General features: G+C 52.5%; 1 protein-coding gene across 1 annotated transcript in view; it reads right to left on the minus strand.

The window, feature by feature from the left end:
* Positions 1-3,006: 3,006 nt before the first annotated feature.
* Positions 3,007-18,111, minus strand: part of GPR107 (G protein-coupled receptor 107) — a 97,264-nt gene continuing 82,159 nt past the window's right edge. Inside the window, exons 15-18 of the mRNA XM_075560636.1 lie at positions 16,571-16,620; positions 14,908-14,991; positions 14,055-14,176; positions 3,007-7,703 (exon numbers count right to left, since the gene is read on the minus strand). Of these exons, the coding sequence (XP_075416751.1) occupies positions 7,607-7,703; positions 14,055-14,176; positions 14,908-14,991; positions 16,571-16,620 (353 nt within the window). The 3' untranslated portion in view covers positions 3,007-7,606. The remainder of the gene's footprint in view (positions 7,704-14,054; positions 14,177-14,907; positions 14,992-16,570; positions 16,621-18,111) is intronic.

An 18,111-nucleotide genomic window follows, 5' to 3' on the forward strand; every position in this document is an offset into this window, starting at 1 on the left:
CTCAGCAGTGTGTATGCTGAGATGCTGTTATTTCTAGGTACGTAAACTGCAGTGGCTGACGAAGGGGCCCTACGCTTGGCTTTGGGGATAGTTTAGTTTTAGGAAGGCCAGCATCCCCCTGGCAAACGGTTGGGGAAGAACAGAGAGAAGGCATAGCCTTAGGCAGATCAAACTGATCCCTTAAGACCCTGTTCTGCTGAGCAAGCTTCTCTGCAAGAGGGATGGAAAGCCCAGTGCCCTGGGGCTCAGGTCCAATTCTCAGAAACGCCCACCTGCAGTGGGTTGACAATGAGAGCCAGGAACGGACCTGGCTGCCTGGCCCTTGGGCTGCAGCTGGAAGTCCACAGTCCTGGCTGGTGCAGCGGGAGAGAGGCCATCAGCACGCCACTCACAGCCTGAGGTGCACGGCCATCCATCTGCAGACCTGACAGATTCCTGGCAGAAGCTGCACACCCAAACGCAGCTGCACCAACGATGCAGCCCACAGTAGGCACTCAGCAAGGGTGCTGAAGTCAGCTCCCCCCACCCCACCTGGAAGCAGCAAGTGGTATCTTGATAAGCTGTTTTTATTCAGAGAAACCAGAAAGCCCCAGCATTTCACTACTCAAAACCAAACCAAACCCTTACAGCCATCAAGTAGATTCCGACTCATTGCAACCCTACTGGAAAGGGTAGAGCCGCCCCTGTGGGTTTCTGAGACTGAAACTATATGGGAGTTGAAAGCATCCTTTCTCCCTGGTGGTTTTGAACTGCTATTTCTGCACATTAAATTTTGCCCACTAGACTCTATTGAGAATTGTTCCTCCACTGCTGAGACGGGGTTGCTGACCACTCGGATTTGAGGGCCCTTTGGAATGTCATTTGTGGTGCCTTCTTTACCACTGTTACCCAATGGCTGTGAGCCCCCATTCCTCACAGCCTGCGCCCATCTTACAGAGGTCAAAGCACCAGTCATGGTTCACTCACCATGCCAGCCTGCCCCTGCTGGCAGGGCACGCACTCAGTAAACCCAACAACGGGCCATTGACAAGACCCCCATTTGGGGGCCAACAGGTCAGGCCAGCCTCCTCCGCCTCACCTTGGGAGTTCCCAGCTGGCTGGTGTTTCTGGATTCCGTACCATGGGAAGCTGGAGAAGGGAAGGCAGGGAACATCCTGGCACCAGCCCAGAAGGGAAGCCCAGCCTGATGCACTCACCTCAGAGCTCTCGTCTGCAGGGCACTGGCCGACAGCTGGGCAGTGACGCTGCAGCACGCACAGGCCGGGTCGTTCGCTACTGTATTATTTTAGGTTCCTGTTTAAGGACATTTTATTTAGTGTTGAGTTGATCGCCATTTTCGCACCATGTCAGCCTCCTCGCTATTTCCATTGTTGGTTATGTCCACTCACCTAGCTCCCTGGCCCCACCTTGACGGTTTACCTTTGCTTTCGGTAAATGCTGACCACCTGGTCTCGTAGAGCTGACTGCTTCAGGGGGTATGGTCCTCCCATGGCTTATTTAGTTTATAAGCCAGGCTACTAGGGCCTTGGTCCTGGTTAAAAGGGCGCCGTACCTTAATGGGACAGCCGTGGGACTCCTCTCACCGTTACCAATGCAGCAGGTTTGCTCTCAGGAAAGCATGTTTGTTGAGTGCTGGCCTGCACTTCTCTCCCTTTCTTCTCGGGACCTTCCATCGTGTCTGGTCAGAACGGTCAGCCATGGGAGTTGGACACCACCTAGTTCTTCGGGTCTCAGAAAGAGGCTGTGGTTGTTGTGGGCTTGGTCTGCAGGACTCCTATCTCCTTTGTCTCTGGTTCTCATACCAGGTTGCTCCAGACAAGCTGCAGCCACTAAGTTGATCCTGGATGGCCACTCAGGGAGGGCCTTTTAACTCAAAGCCCACGTCTTAAGGTGCCTGGTTCTGCGAAAGCAGCCTGGACAACCTGAACTGGGAAAGCTATAGCCTGGCCGTGGGGAACAAAGGAGCTGCCGCGAGACCAGCAAATAGCACCAAACACCATAAACCAACTCACTGCCCTCGAGTCGATGCTGACCCAGGGCTGCCTAATACATTCCCAACTCCTGTGACGTGGTCAACAGAACAGTAGCGACGGAAAGCACCATTTCTTGTGAACCATGCCTGGGCCACGCACTGGGTCAACCCTTCAGCTCCCGTCAGCAGTCAGGAGTTCCGATCCAGCTTTGACGCTCATTAGCTGGGTGAGCGGAGCCCATAGCCCTCATTTCGGTAGCTTTAAGTCAGGGGTTTGACTGAAATAATCACAAAGACGTGCTGCATGAAGACAGTCGGACACAAAGCGCCCACACAGGGGGGGGCAGTGGGAGGGAGGCATCCGGGGAGGCCCCGGGGGGGGGGGGGCTAGCTTGGGGTGGAGCCATCATCTGCCAGTGGCTGTCCATTTCAGGTGGAAGGGCCCAATGGAAATGCTCCCTCATGGCTGTGATGGCGGCTCTAGAACGGCGTGTTTGTCTGTCACAACCCAAGGGATGATACTTTTAAAAAGGGTGGACTTCCAGCAAATTACATGTGAGTTTAAAACATACTTAGTAAATGAGGGGTTTGGGACCGGAGGCCTCCTCAAATGGCTTTGAGCCTACACTTCTGGGTTTCCAGGACTCCCACGGAGCAGGGCGCAGCTTGCACTAGTGGCTGGACGACTTCCAGAAGGGGCGTGAGGAGGAGGTGCATGTACGCCTGTCAGCCTGGGCTCTGACCGAGTCTCCGCTGCCACCCCCTTAAACGGCAGCAGCACTCATGTTCTGTTGGAGAGGAGCTCCCCCCCTCCCCTCCCCGACAGGCAGGACATCGATAAGCGGGCCCGGGTTTCCACAGAGCTGCTAAGGGCCCTGGGACTTCTCTGGTAGGCGTCTCATTGTCAGTGGGAGTGGGTGGGAGGCAGTTAAACTAATTGAATGAGTAAAACTCACCAAGACAAAATTATGAGAGGGAGGTAAAGGAGAGAACCCGCTGAGGAGCCGGTGCCTCCCGAAGATCACAAACACACATTTCTGACAGAGAATCTTTATTTCACACTTTTGCCTTCACAGCAAAAGGCACCCTCACAGCACCCTCATCTCCACTGGTCCTCTGCTTACAGAAATACTTTCAATGATACTCGGTGTTAAAAATACAGAAAAGCCTGTGCGCAGCCCAACCCACCCTGGAACGCAAGGTGGCCTTTATAGACCTGCCAGCCCTCCTCCGAATGACTCTTGCTTTTGGATTAAGTATAAGCCTGCCAGCTTCTGAGGTCACATGACTAGGCAAATCCAATCACAGTCCACAAAGCTACTTCAAGTAAACTTCTGTGGACAGGAGTCTCAGAACCTTCTGTTAATAGTCCCTTACATACTAAGGCAGCCAGCCTCACATCCCCTCCACCCCGCCTGATCAGACCGGGCTGCGCACTGCAAAACCCCAAACCCACTGCCCGGGGGTGACTTTGACCATTACTGACACCATCCAGAAAGCTCCCTTCCCAAGGGCTTGTCTGCAGGAGTGTACCAGCATTCCAGCGGGTCCCCAATTCCTGCCTCCAAGCTCCTGTGCCCCACTCTGCCAGTATGCTGGTCTTCCTCGTCCCCGGGACAGGCCTGGCCCTGTCTGAGCCAAGGGCCACCCAGAGAGCAACTGCTTGGCCAGGCACACAGCATGCTGAGAGGCACAGGGCACTGTTGGGTACACAGGAGGCTCCTGGGGAATTTGGAGCTTTTGGCTTGCTGATCAATAACTACATTGCAGGTGGCAACAGGTATTAGCATCGGCTCAGGTGGCTATCTTTTAAAGAGTCCCTGCCAAAATACTCCTGGGAAAACGGGGTTATAGCGCAGATCTTTCAGAGCATTTGGCATGTTCCAGATGAATACCTTTCTGATGTACACCAAGAGGTACTGAATCAAAGTCTCACAGAGTCATTAGCTCCCGGATCCCGGTGGGGAGGAAAAGGGCAGCAGCACCCTAGGCTCGTTCGGTGTACTCGGCCGGGCATCTTCATCAGACGCCAGGGTAGGCAGAGAAACGCAGAGGGGTGAGGTATGGAGTGTGGCTAAGGGCAGGAAGGAGTGGGTTGGGCAGGAGGGGTGCTGAGGTTCTGATGAGCGTGTGCAGCAAGGTCCACCCTCTCATCACTGTCAAAAGTGTCCTAGGCTGGGGGTGTGGCCAAACCACCACTCACAAATTCAACCAAGAGTCTGGTGTCTTCTTTCTGGGTACTGTCAGGGGCCAGTCCCTTGTAGTAGGCCCTCTAAGTGTGTACATTTCCTGTTGGGAAAGGACGTCCTGCACAGTCCAAAGCCTTGACAAAATACCGCACGAGCAGGGGCTCTCTTCTGACACATTCTCTTTAGCTGAGAAAATGCCTCCTTCCCCAACTGCCAGGAGAAAACGCTGCAGTGCGCCAAAGCCTCTGGCCTGCACTCCCAGCCCCAGCCTGCGTGGGTCTCCATCAATGAGCACAGCACAGGGCAGAGGAGGGGGAGGAAGGGGGAGAGCGCAGCGGTGCTGATGAGATCCTAGATGGGAGCGGAAATCTCATCTTAACGGTCGCTGGAAGTGGCCTATGATTAATGTCTTGTGCAGCCTAGGCAGGCTGGACACGCCTAGTGAAAAAAAGATGTGGACATTTTGCTCTATGGTGGCTTTATGAAAGCACACTGAACTGACTCGGGCCATGGTCTGCGAAAGCCCCGTTTACACAGGAGCCAGCATCTACTTACAGGGGACTGTCACCCTGCGGAGTCACAATCCACAGTGTAAAAGGCAATGCCGCCACCATTCTAAAGCAGCCAGGGACCAAAAAGCAAGCTGGCTGAGTTCATGGCTACTGCCGACGACCAGGACAAAGAGATGGTCCGAGGTTCTTGTCGGGAAAATCCTTTCCCGGCACACACACTCCCCTACCTGAAAGGACTTGCTGCCTCCAGTGTGCACAGCCAACAGCACTTCCCGTCCACGGAGCGTCCTCAGAGGCAGCCTGGGTATTTTACGTAGGCAGCAGGCAGAACCAGGGAGGCGGAGTACAAAGCAGAGCTACAAATACCCCCGTCTCTGCGGCGATGAGCACCAGCCCTGACACACTGACGGGCGCCACCATTCCGACGCTGCACTGTCATGGCTGCAAGGCCGGCTAGCTGGTCGACTAGTTGGCTTTGGGCCCTCATCAGTCATCCTGACTCGAGACAGAGCTGAGTGGTGGGCCACAGGCATCATGGGATGGAGACAAAGGAGAGCCATCTGTCTACTCAGCAGAAAGGAAACTGAAGTCCTTTTTACAAACTTGAACCACCGCTTCTCCCAACCTGGAGCCACACTAACAGCCCCAGGCTGACTCCAACCCTTCTGCCCGCTGTGATACAGGACGTCGCGCCTGCTGTTAGGCAGACGGTGGCGGGCCTCTATTTCCAAACACTTTTACAGCTTTATGTGCAGGGCTGGAAGCTGCAGCAACATAGCCCTTCCCTTCTGCGGACCAGCCGGGAGGCTCTCTTCCGGGGTTTTGAAAGATGCCCTGTGCCATACAGAAGCTCCTGCACTGAAGGAGACCGGCTGCCAGTGACGGGGGCAGGGAATGGAGCCGGCCAGTTGGGAAGGCAGTGCTGGTCCACCCACACCCACAGCCTTCGCTCCTGTCACTGGCTAAGTGGCTCTGCTTTAAAACACAGGCGCGGGAAACGAGGGCACCGTCACGGAGACCTTTCTAGTAAGGTCTCAGCACACTCTCTGCTCTCGCCAAGAAGCCTTCTCTCAGTCAACACCTGCTTGCAGGAGCAGCAGTGCACGCGTCCCACTTTGGGAAGGACCCAGGAGAGCTGGGGGGCCGTACATGAGACACATTTCTGGAGTGACATAGCTCTTCCAGTTAACTTCGAAGAGAAGTAAATGAGCGAAGGCCCTTACAGTAAGAGTAAATGATTATTTGCCCTTTGGAACCCTTTCTTACAATCTCTACGGGGAAGCGACCGACCCGTGTGGCCGAGGAAGGGGCCTGCTCTCATCGGGGCTCAGTCCAGCAGAGAAGCGGGGCTGGACAGAACACCCACAGCCGGTCACCGTGCACAGAGACCACTCCTCCCTCGTGGGGCACCTGACGTGAAAATGGCAGGGGCAGAGGAGGGGCAAACAGCTGTTTGCCGGAGGAAACCTACCCTGTGGTTTCTGATCGACCTTTCCAACCACAAGCTGTCACCATGGGCTCCCCAGGAGGCCCCCATCTCAATGAGAAGCCCTCCAAGGGTAGACTCTAGCCTCGGACACACTTGGGCACTTGCAGCACCCCCGCTGAGCTGGCATTCAGTGTTCCCGAGAGGGTCATGGCTTGGCCTCACCTTGGGTCTGCGCTACCAAAAGTACAATGGGAAAGGAGCACCAAGCGCTGGCATGCGCCCTCGGCCTCACAGCTCCGAGCTTGCTCCCACTCCAATGACGGGTTCAACACCCCGCCCTCTGGGATTCGGGAGGGGCACCTCACTGTGAGTGTCTGTGAACGAGCTCACCATCTAAAAGTCCCTGAGAGAAAACCTCTGCTTCATTCCACTCATTGCGTCACACACACAATTTCGTAATATAGAAACCAGGTCTGTTTAATTAATCTATTTAGATATCCCACTTGGCTTACAGGAGAGGCTTTCTAATGATGATGGCTTGCCTGCTTTTAAGAAGTTGGGTGAACACTATGCCTTCTGCCCCCAGCGGCTCCTGAGATGAGCAAAATCCCTCCCCGTTCTGACCCCACGAGCACCCGAGGTGCAGGGAGGGAAATGAGAAACAGCGCGGCCCTGGACAGCCAGGAAGGCAAAGGGCATAGGGGACTCGTACACAACAGCTTTTGAATTTAAAAATACATTTCTTTTCATCCACTGGGAAACACAGAATACGTCTTAATTCGGAAAACAAATTTTCACCAACTGGGCTGTGTCACCAACAGGCCTGTGACCCTGATGGTGATGTCACAGACACAGGTGCTAGCGTCCTTCCTGGAAAGATGGCCACTGGGCTCTCTCTCAGCTGCTGGGTCCCGGCCACTCCTGGAATCTGGACCAGAGGTCCAGGGTATTGCCCGGGACCAGGAACCCGGGGTACGTTCTACAAATGAAACTAGGTTTTAATAAAGGTAATTCTTATTCTGCTAAGAGAATCTCATTTCATTTGTTTGTGAGTGCCCGTGCCCTGCACTCTGTGAGTCTCTGCATCCTCAGATGACTGACATTTGCTCCCCTCCTCAAGGCCTGTTCTGTACCCTCCCAGCCCCGGTGAACACCGACATGCCTGCGACACTCGTGGTCACATCTGCATACAGCTAAAGAGCTCCCAAAACATTAAAAACAGAAGTATAAAAATTAAAAAACAAACAAGTTCTTCCTTCTATCCTCCTCGCTACATTTCCTTCACCACCAAGCCCACCTGCAGGAGAATTCTAGCCGCCTGTAGCCAGCGACAGATCCAGGGTCCAGGAAAGAGAGGGGAAAATGAGGTTTCCACGCGCTTTGTTCCCAGCCACGCGCTCTGGGGTGCCACTGAAGGGGAGGTACCAGCCGCTCTTGCTCCCCAATAGGACTATTAATAAATTAAACGTTTTCTTGGACAGCGCCATCTTCAAAGCCATCTCTGTCACGCTGTGCCTTCCCAATTGCCCTGGGGTTCCACAGACCCATTGGTCACCTTCTTGACTTTCTTCATGTTCTCCATCACACCCGATGTTGTCACTCTACACAGGGGCAAAGACAGGGACAATGAGTTCAGAGTCTTACAACGGAAAGGCCTTCTCAGTATAGCATGGTGATTAGGAGTAAGCAGATAAAGGCGAGGCAGATCTAGGGTCGGACCAACCTGCCGCTTGCTACCTGTGTGTGGTGGTCATGGCTGTCGAGTCAGTGTCGGCTTAGTCCTGACCCAGTTGGCCCCGTGTGTGCAAACAGGACTGATCCACACGGGGTTTTCAAGGCTGAAGTCTTTCAGAAGCTCTCATCTGACATGCTTCTGGGTACAGTTCACAGTTCAGCACTTAACCATTTGCGTGCTACCCAGGAACCTGAGGGCTATGCAATTTTGGCTACATTACGTGACCCCCGTGTGCCTCGGTATGGCCAGTACTATTGGTTTCCCAGAACAGTCATCAAGGAAACATGCACCCACCTCAGTCAATACCCGCCATGAGCATTAACAGCCATTACACGGTCCCCTTTTGCCAGGGCCCGCAGCACTGCTATGACGCACACACATAGGTGCTCGCTGAGATGCTGAGAGCGACAGCTGTACCATCATTAGCCCCGAGAAGAGGCAGGTGAATCAGCTGCACACCACACACATTTCTTACAGCCAGCCACACTGGATCACTCCAGAGGAGCCGTCTGGGCCAAAGAGGCTTTGACCACGAGAGACAAAGAACCGACTGCTTTCTGCAAACCCAGGCTCCGGCCGGGCTGAGTGGGCAGTGGTCTCATCTTCAGACCGCGGGTACCCAGCACGAACCAGGTGCCCCAGAGACAGTCCCCGACAGTGCCAGCTGAAGAGGGAGGAAGGCTGGCCTCACACATCCTGAGAGGCTATGTAGGACGGTCCTTCTCACCAGGGCGACTCCCAAGCACTCCAGGAGAGGAAGCGATCTGGAGGAGATAGCTTCTGGCCTAACAAAATGTAAGCCAGGCAGACTTTAGATTAAAAGCTCAACGACTCTCTGAAGGAAATTAACGGGCGGCTCCAGCAGGAGGCACCACCAAAGGAGATTATTAATAGTGTGTCAAAACCCAGCAGGCCCAGGCCAGCCCATCCCTTGAGGAAACAGAGGCACCGACGGACCCTTGCTCGCGGAGCAACTGGAGCCACTCTACTCGACGACACGTGGTCTTTCCGTTCTCCGCCGCTCCGTGTCCCTGAGACCACCTTACACCTCACAATGGGCGGCGCGGCCCAGCTAGAGTTGGCCCATGTGGCTCAGTAGCTGGGGGGCGGGTGGAGGACAGGAAACTACCTCTCCCTTTCTTCTACCGCCATGCTGCTGCTACACCCAACCTGCAGTCGTCTGCTGCCCCGAGAATCCAGACTTCGCTCAAGTAAGAGGCCTTCGGACTCAGAGGTTATTTGTATTTCTGGCAAAGTTAAGACAAGTTTCTCCTTGTCCGAACACAGCACATGATTACATAAACTGAGAGATCCCTGCAGATGCTGTTATAAGAAACTCACTACCAGCAAGTCAATTCCAACTCACAGCGTCTCTATGACTTGATGTAGGGCAAGTCGAGCTGCTTGCTCATTAGGGTTGCAGCCGTTCTCAACCTGTGGGTCGTGACCCCTTTGGGGGCCAAATGACCCTTTCACAGGGGTGGCCCGATTGATAACAGTAGCAAAATGACAGTGATGAAGTAGCAGCGAAAAAAATTTTGTGGTTGGGGGAGGGGTCACCACAACATGGGGAACTCTATGAAAGGGTCACGACATTAGGACGGTTGAGAACCACTGGTTTAGATAAGTCTTCAGAGAGCAGAAAACCTCATCTTTCTCCTGTAGACCAGCTGGCAGGTTTAAACTGCCATGCCTGGGGCTAGCAGTCCAATGCGGAGCCCACCGTGGCTTTGTATTTGGGGTTGTAAAAGCACAGAACGTCTCAACAGAGATGATGCTGCTATCACTTCCTCCTGGCTGGTTCCTTTCTCAGGCCGGACCTCACCAGGAAGGGATCATACGTGTTCCCTCACTAAGGATGCACACAGACCTGCTTCTAAGGCGACCTTCTCCAGACTGCGACACAGGAGGTGGTGCAGCTGAATGCCCTGAGAACCACCAGCCTTTCAACATCTGCACAGGCAACCCTCTGCATCTCCACATATGCTCGCATCAGAAGAGAGCAGCACAGCCTTGCAGAAACACGCCTGGCATAACGGGGTCATGTATGGTTATAGCACCTGGCGAGAAAGATGACTCAGAAAGGAGGTGGTGCGGGTGGCCCGGCAGGTGCGGAAGGCCTGGCTGAGGGCTGCAGGGAAGCCTGCTGGGCCTTGTGGGGGTGCCCAAGGACTGACGGTCTTTGTGGTGGAACTTTCAGACCATGCAACGGTGAGAAAGAACAAGACCAAGGAGAGATTAACACCCTTGAGCCTCCCCAGCAGGGACACAGGAGGGGCTGCTTCAACAACTTCACAGCTTCTCAATCACCTCCGAGTGTCCTAGTTTGGGGCCAATACTGGAGGGGGCCCAAGAGCTGGAGAGCAGAATCTGAACGGCAGTACGTACCAGATCACCATGCCCCCATGCCCTGGGCACAGCAGCGAAAGGCACTACACAAAGCTTACGCCAAGCCTTGCGCTGTGATTTTCAGTCTAAGTTCGAGCTCCACGGGCTCAACGACAGCCTTCTAGAGTCGCACAGATGGTCACCACCACCAAACTGGGAAAGTGAGGTCTAGAGGGGGCCTGGGCCCAACTGGACCCTTCTTCCCCTTGTAAGCCTGTCTTGATGACCCAATCAGGTGAGATGCCGGACCTCTCTCTTCTCCAGGTGCACACCTCTCCCCAGCCCCGACTGTGCTGTTTTCCTGTTCCTGCATTCAAGTACGACTGCCTAGGGGGGTAATGGGGCTACTTAGAGGGGGACCAGGCGGTTTTGTGCATGGAGCAGGTGGCCCTCTCAGGCTGCCAACCCGTTCCAGGGGCAGCTGTTCTGTCTCCACTGCCTGCCCGGGGAGGCTGGCACTTGAGCTGGGGCGGTGTTCCTGCCTTTAGAGTGGACTCAACGGCAGCGAGGTTTCTCCCCACTGAGTGGATGCAGGGGGCGGCAGAGGCTACTGGCAGCCTTGAGCGCTGTCTCCGAGCACCACCGTCTCAGCTCTGGAAGCTACACCTAACATTTCTTCCCCACTCCACTTCTTAGCATGGCAGAACCAATTCAGACCCTCAAGAACAGGATGCCAGATGGAGAGTCTGCTACCACGTCTGATCATTACAACTGGCAGGCTTCGACCCTATTCAGCCATGCCTGAAGAAGACCGCTTCAAAGAGGACCGCGTCTTTAAAAGGTGCGTGAACTAGAATGCTGACTGGAATGGGGGAGAGCACAGGCTGAAGCCCTGCTCACAGCTTAAGTTCCCTCTTGGAAAACAAGGGAGCATGGTGTTTGTTGCATAGCAACCACATCTCCTGACCGGCTGAGTTAAACGTAACAGCCCCCAGCTCCAAGATGCCAGGGGACTTCAAATGTGTGCCCGGTTTGAGTATCTCTCTCGTCACAGGCCTGCCCATCAGCCAATGCCTCGCATCAGTCCCCTAGGGGCTGAAGTTCCCTAAGGCCATGACCAGTCCCCGTCATGGTTCCCACTCCAGCACCGCTCCGGACCACTTACAGGTGTTTAGGTCTGCTCCAGTGCGCTTCACTGGCCATGACCGAACCGTCCCATTAAACTGGCCAGAGGTCTTCCTAAAATTACATCCAATACTTGGTAACTTGCAAAATGTTTTGGGGTAAATCATGTTCCCCAAATGTGTCAGCCTCTTTGACCTTTACGGCAGACACAAAGATGTTGAGAGTAATGGAAGGGGCGGGGCAGCACTACTGCCAACTGCACTCGCGTCTGCCACCTCAGGCAGAGGTTGCGCCAGGTCGCTGAGGCCTGCGTGGAGGTCAGGGCTGGAAGGAGGGAGAAGCTGTGCACCTGGAAGGCACTCCAGTCACAGTGGGAGCAGGAGCACAGCTGTACACAACTAGCCCTCCCAGAGGCACCGCTCTCCTACGGCTCAGCTTCGGCTCAAGTGTGACCAGGACACAGCATCTCAGACTCTGCAGTCATTGGCCTTGATCAGAATTCATTCAGGTGCTCTCAGTGCCAGGACCTACTGGTCAGACTTATTAGGAAGAAACCAGTGCAGACTTGGGCATGTGTGTGTGGTGTTGGAAAGCCTCAGGAATGTTACTTCCCATAAAGGGTTCAGACTAGCTCCCTTCCTTGGGAAGAATCTACCCATCAACGTGCACGACACTAGAGGTCATGGCCTTCTAGAAAACAGAGGCAAGGCCTAAGTCGTTTCTGGAGAATGTAAGAGAGGCCATCCAGGGATAGCGCTCCCCTGAGTGGGAGAGGGAGGTGACAGCCCTGGGTGCTCATGCTGGCACCCAGAGCTGCAGTTAGCCCTCTGTCCCCCTGCAGATGAGGCAGATGGCAGGCCGAGGGCCAGATGAGGCTGAGTGGCTGGCTTGTTTTTCTGTTACCTCTTCTACCTTCACAGAACTTTCTCAACAGTGGAGTTCTAAGCCCAAGAGAAACCCCAGAAGCACTTCCCCATGCGTTCACTCAAACAGCTCTCAAACGCCATCCGTCCCTACTCTCACAGCTGCTTTCTTGCTAGTCAAACTGGACCACTGCTCCTGGAAACACCCTCCTCACTTGGCTGAGGGTTAAAAGATGCTTGACTCTTGCTCTCTCTCGCAAGCTGGCAGGCATGTAAACCCTCTGCCCCGCAGAGCAGCTCTCCCCACTAAGCTACTGAAAGAGAAGTCCGCACCCTCACAGTACATTTCCCCTGTAGAAGGATATAAAATGTGGCACCCGCAGGGCAATCTTGGACCCAATATCCCCAAACGCCTTGCTTACCAAATTGACGAAAATAAAGCACACACTCCCCCACTACAAGTCTAGTGATCTGTTCATCCCGATGTTAACACAAACACAAAAGAATCTCTTGCTAAATGGGCTATTGCTACTATCAAATACTGTCTGAGCAAAACAGAAAACAAAACCTTTTCCATGATACAAACATATGGTCCCTAAGGGATTCCTACACCAGGGGTCAGCTTCCGTAAGAGTGGAAGAGGCGCATAAAGCAGCCCTGGCGTCCTATGGCCAGCTGCTGGTCCCGGGCACTGCAGGAGCGCTCACAGAAACGCCGGAGGTCTCTCCGCCAGCAGTGGAGTCCTGGGCACTTACTGTCTCCTGAGTCCAGGTCGGGTAGTGCCTGCGCATTGCGCTGCAATTACAAAAGATGAAAACCACCAGCTACTTTGCTGGACAAGGACGAGGATTTTTTCTCCCATAGTTAGTGTCGGAAACGTGCCAGGGGCAGTTCTGCCCTGTCCATAGGGTCACTAGGAGCCAGAATTGACTCAATGGCAGTTGAGTTTGGTTTTGATCTCTCTCTCAAGGACCCCTGGCGGCCCAATGGGTTAAGTGTGAGGCTGCTACCCGCATGGTTGGTGGGTCACATTACAGCTGAAGGATGAGGCTGCAGTTGTACACCGTCTGCCCCATGACTGGCCTCAACTTGGTGGCAGTGGGTTGGCTTGGTACTAGACTCCAATATCCCCATGTGGCAATGCTGTGACTCTTTATCCGCCCCTGGTGGTTCTCCTGTCTGCCCCTACACAGGGAATTCCTGATTTCGGACCTGCCTTGGCGGTCGGTCCCCTAGGAGAAGTCTAGGGGTCGCTGTGCTGGAGGCAGCTATCGAGTGCAGTACTCCTCGAGCCCAACAAAGAACTGGCTGATCATATTTCCTGAATTAACAAGCAACCGTGCTTAGTCGCGATTCATGTTCCTTGAAAACTAGGACCCAGAGCCACTTACCTTGTGAACCAGAAAAGGCGATGTGCAGGCTCAAACCCAGGTCACAGTGCACGTGTGAGCTGTGAAAACCCACTTAGTTATCTCACGAGAAAGGACACCTGAGGAGATTTCGCACTTACAAATCACTCAGATGATTGCCTTTTCACACATAAACTCCCAAAGGCCAACAGGAAGTGGGGTTGCCCATTCTCAGTAGTTTTGAATAGGCCAGGTAGATTCCCAAGATCCTGCCACTAAGCTATTGGAAGCAGGGACCAAGGTTGATTAATAGTATGACAAATTCTATTTTCTCTGAAAAGACGGAGCCATGCTTGGCAGATGCTGTACTTCAGACTAAATACTAGAGCCTGGGGCCTGAGTATCCATTTCCTTCTGCTAAAAATAGTGAAGCCACATCTGGAGCCACAAAATGCTGAGAGCAGCTGGTCCAATTCACACTGTGCTGCAGCTCATTAGGTAAAGGGGTCAGAGCAAAGGAAGAGGGAGGGGAGAGAGAGAGGGCTTTCTTACACAGATTCCATTTCCAAGTCGTCCTCTTCCTGAGAAAGTTGTAGGTAGGGATTATCTGAAGCTGGACGGAACTTATGCCCAGTTAAAACGAAGAATACCAGCGTGGCCATTTCATCCAGGAGCTGCGGATGTTAAATCCCCCCAAAGAAAAGGCATTAGCAACAGTGTTCTTCCTGGAGTGGTGGAACTAACCAAACGGACACATCCTCTTCCCCTCCACCCAGGCTGACTACCCAAATGCCAGGCTTTAATGCTCCGGAGCGCTGTCCTGAGATTTCCCGACACCTTGGCGAGTAGCCTTTTCCCCAGAGCTAGCAACGTCGAGGCCAAGCTCTAATCAGCTTTCACTGGATCTTCCGAGAGCGCAGTACCTGCCCACACAGCCCTCCCCTGTGCTAAAGGACAACGGGAGACTTCCGGAAGAAACGAGTCCCTACATCTTTGTGTGGAGGCTCGCTGTGGTTATGAGGCTAGTGCTAGTGCACCATGAAGGTGCTTGGTTACTGAAATAATGCAAACGGGCAGAGAAAGGAGGCCTGGAGTCTGAGTTATTCTAAGCTCTACAGCTGAAGGAAAAGACACAATTTCATGTAGGTTTTAATTATACAGGACAAATCTTGCTCTTGGCCTGAGGTTTTTCCGTTCAAAGACTTAAAATTGAAAACTAAAATCAATAAACCAATTACTTCCAGATTTCTCATATAATCCAGCTGCTTTCCTGGACAGATTGTTTTCATTGTAGCCCAGACTAGACAGATGGTCTTAATGGTCAACCCCAGTTAAGTGAGTAACAGTCTGCGTTACACCTGTGCCTCCCATTCGGCCACAGGAAACGCTCCTGCCAGCTGCACACCTGGTAGAGCCACTTCCACTGGAACGGGACGGCGAGTTTGAGGAGAAACGCAATGATCCTTGTGAAGTATATGTAGCACACAATCTGCAGGGAAGGAGAGACAAGAAACAAAGCCGACCCTGAACTATTTGCTATCACAAGTTAGTGGGGAACGAGGAAACAGAATCACCCGGAAGGCAATTACTTGAGACAGATGATACTAACTGATAAATGTAATGGGAGGGGGGGGGCTCCTCTGCTAGTTACCCGTGAGAGGATTTCCTCACCATCGCTGGTTTTTCTGCTCCCTCGCCACACACATAACCCATTAATGTCCATCTGCAAATGGTATTATTTTTATTCCCAGGCTATGAGAAATATTTTCTAATAATCGCAGCACAAGAGGGTCACACGTGGAAAACACTGATTTAGCGATTTCAGCCACACCTGAGGGCACCTGATGGTGCAGCTGTCAGAGCGCTCAGCCAACAACAGTTCAAGGCCACGGCTGCAGCCAGGGAGAAAGCTTCCATGGAAGCGACAGCTCCAGAAACCCTCCAGAGCAGTTCTACTCTGTCCTGTATGGAGGTGACTCAACAGCAGTGGGTTTGCTCCTGGGTCACTTTGCCGTAAAGCAGATGCTGTGAATGTTTGAAATACACATTCAGATTTGGAGGGAGGGGGGACGACACTCAGTGTCCTAACAAGGCAGGACTCAATTGTGACAAAGACCTCATGGTGACAAGAACTCAACATACCAGTCACATGGCACTGGGACCAAGTCTAAGATGTCCAGGCTTGTAGGCCAGGTAAAGTCCTGGGTTGGCCACTGAGGACCACTTATCACAGACACTATACATGTCAAAAGAGATTGTGTGGAGACCCTTGTGCTGTTTTAGTGGATAGCACAAAACACCACAAAAGTAAGACCTAAGTAGATTATCTAGAAGACACCGCCCTTCATTTAATTAACATATTATTTATTCAGATCATAAACCTAATCTCATGGAATATACCACATAATTTAGAACTATGCTCATAATAAATTAAAGTAAGTCCTGTCTTCGGTGCTATTTTTGAGAACTTTTCATGTCCACCAGTCTGGTTTCTCGGCTTTACGAAGCTGGCTTAATCTCTCTGGTCCTAAGGGAAGTCTTATTTTAACCGACTTTCTGCAGGGGCAGCTGGCACACAGTCCATCTGAAACAGGGGGCGGGCGGGAAGGGAGCTGCAGAGAACATCACAGCAGGATTCTGGTTTTGTAAACAAATAAAAATATCAAATGCTAGTATGATGTATATTGAGGGGAAACATGTATAGGTACAACCAGCAAACTGTTGGCTGTAATTACCCTGGGAAGGGTTTGGGAAGGGTTAGGAAAGGGCAGCGAGGAGGATCAGGAGGAAAACGGGCTCCTACTGTGTTTCTGTAAGCAGTGATTTTTCTTTTCATAAAGCATTGAGCAGGTATAACTTTTCTAAATATTTAAAACCAAACGTTCATAAGAAGTCGGAGACAGATATTTAACTTCCATCTAGAAAGACCCCATTGGGTTCACACAATTACACCCACAGCTCCAGGTTTGCACCACACCCCATGCTTTCAGTCGGTCTTCGGGAGTTCCTGACTTTTGCTTCTGTTCCTTGAATGGATCTGAGGGATAGATGTAGGTTTTCTTACTCACCAAGACGTAATAGTGTCTGAATAGTTTCAGCTTTGCTAAATTAATAGCGGCTGGAGGGGGGGGGGGAGAAGAGAACAAAATGAAAGACTCATTAACTTTTCATATTTAAAAGCAAGTCACATTCAGGCACCCTCCCAGCTACTCTACACAACACTGGCTACTTGCCTAGAGGATGTCTATATTTCTGGAAATGCAACCTCGGGCAGGATCTCACCCCACCACCAGCAGGCAAAGGTTCCAGCACCAGGGGTGCCCGAGAGTGGGCCCATGACAGCCAATCAGCCCACCTACCAACTCTGTTCAACAGCTTGAAACTGACTATGGGGTCATCTGTTGGCATCTCAGAAACCCTCCCATACTGCAACTCAGTACCGCCCCCCCTGTCCGGCCCCACCCCCAGAGAGCCCGTGTCAGACACGTGGTGGCACACAGCTGCAGCCGACAGAGAGGCGCTCTCCATAGGCCCGGTCTCAGTTGTTGCGGTGCACCTTCTGGGGAACGCAAGGGTGTGACTCCAACAAACCCCGTGCCCGTTTCACTTAGGTTTGCACACTGTCTTGTGCAAACCCCTTTAAATAAAGTCTTCCTGCCTACGGCCTACCTTCTCCATCACACAAGGTCAGCTGAGGCAGGACAGCTAACTTCCTGACACTGCCTGTGCCTATGAAATATTGATGACCACAGGGGGAAGCCTGGCTCCCTCCCCAATTAGCAAGCCTTTCATTCATCATAAGCCTTCCTGCAGGAGGCAAGTTAATTTTCCTTAATAGCATTCAATTACTGATTCAGTTTAGGAATGGGACTGTGGGTGTGAAGGTACGAATTTCCTCTTCCTCCCTCCTCGGGCTCAGGATGATTTAATTAGTGGGGGGCAATAAAGCTTCCAAAAGAAATCCCTGGAATCCTGACTTATCCTCCAGGTGATCATCCACCAGCAGTGTCTGCAAGAATCCCCTCTGAGAAAGCAATTGTATCCAAGAGAGGAGTTTCAGAAAAGCTTCCAGGGGATTCCCATGCCCAGGAACTGAGGCTACACCACCCAAGGGAGTGGCAATAGGCATGCGTGCGTGCGTGCGTGTGTATGTGTATGTACACAGCATCTGGAAAAAGCTACATTGAAGAATAGCTGGTCAACAAAAGCGTCCTTGTCCATATTTTCATCCTATCAGTAAGAAGTTACTGACCCCTAACTCTTATGCCAGGCCCTGGGATCCAGGCTCAAAACAGGCAGACCCGCCTCTGGCCAGTGATGGATGCAGCCCGGGGCAGGGGCACCTGGCTAGTTAGGTGCACAGAATACTGAGTGGTAAGAGGAGGTCGCTGGGTACTCCTTACACAGGTTCTGAAACTGAAAATTACTTTATAAATAAAAATTGAGATACATTTCACAGCATCCAATATGAACTAGTACTCCACATGGCACAGACCTCTCCTGTACATGCATATAAAAGGAGTGGAGAGTCAGCCAGCACATACTGAACTCTGCCTCCCCACGGGCCCCCGGCCACATATGCTGAACGTTTTTTAAAAAATTTAATATT

This window comes from Tenrec ecaudatus, chromosome 10, assembly GCF_050624435.1.
Source record: "Tenrec ecaudatus isolate mTenEca1 chromosome 10, mTenEca1.hap1, whole genome shotgun sequence".
NCBI lineage: Eukaryota > Metazoa > Chordata > Mammalia > Afrosoricida > Tenrecidae > Tenrec > Tenrec ecaudatus.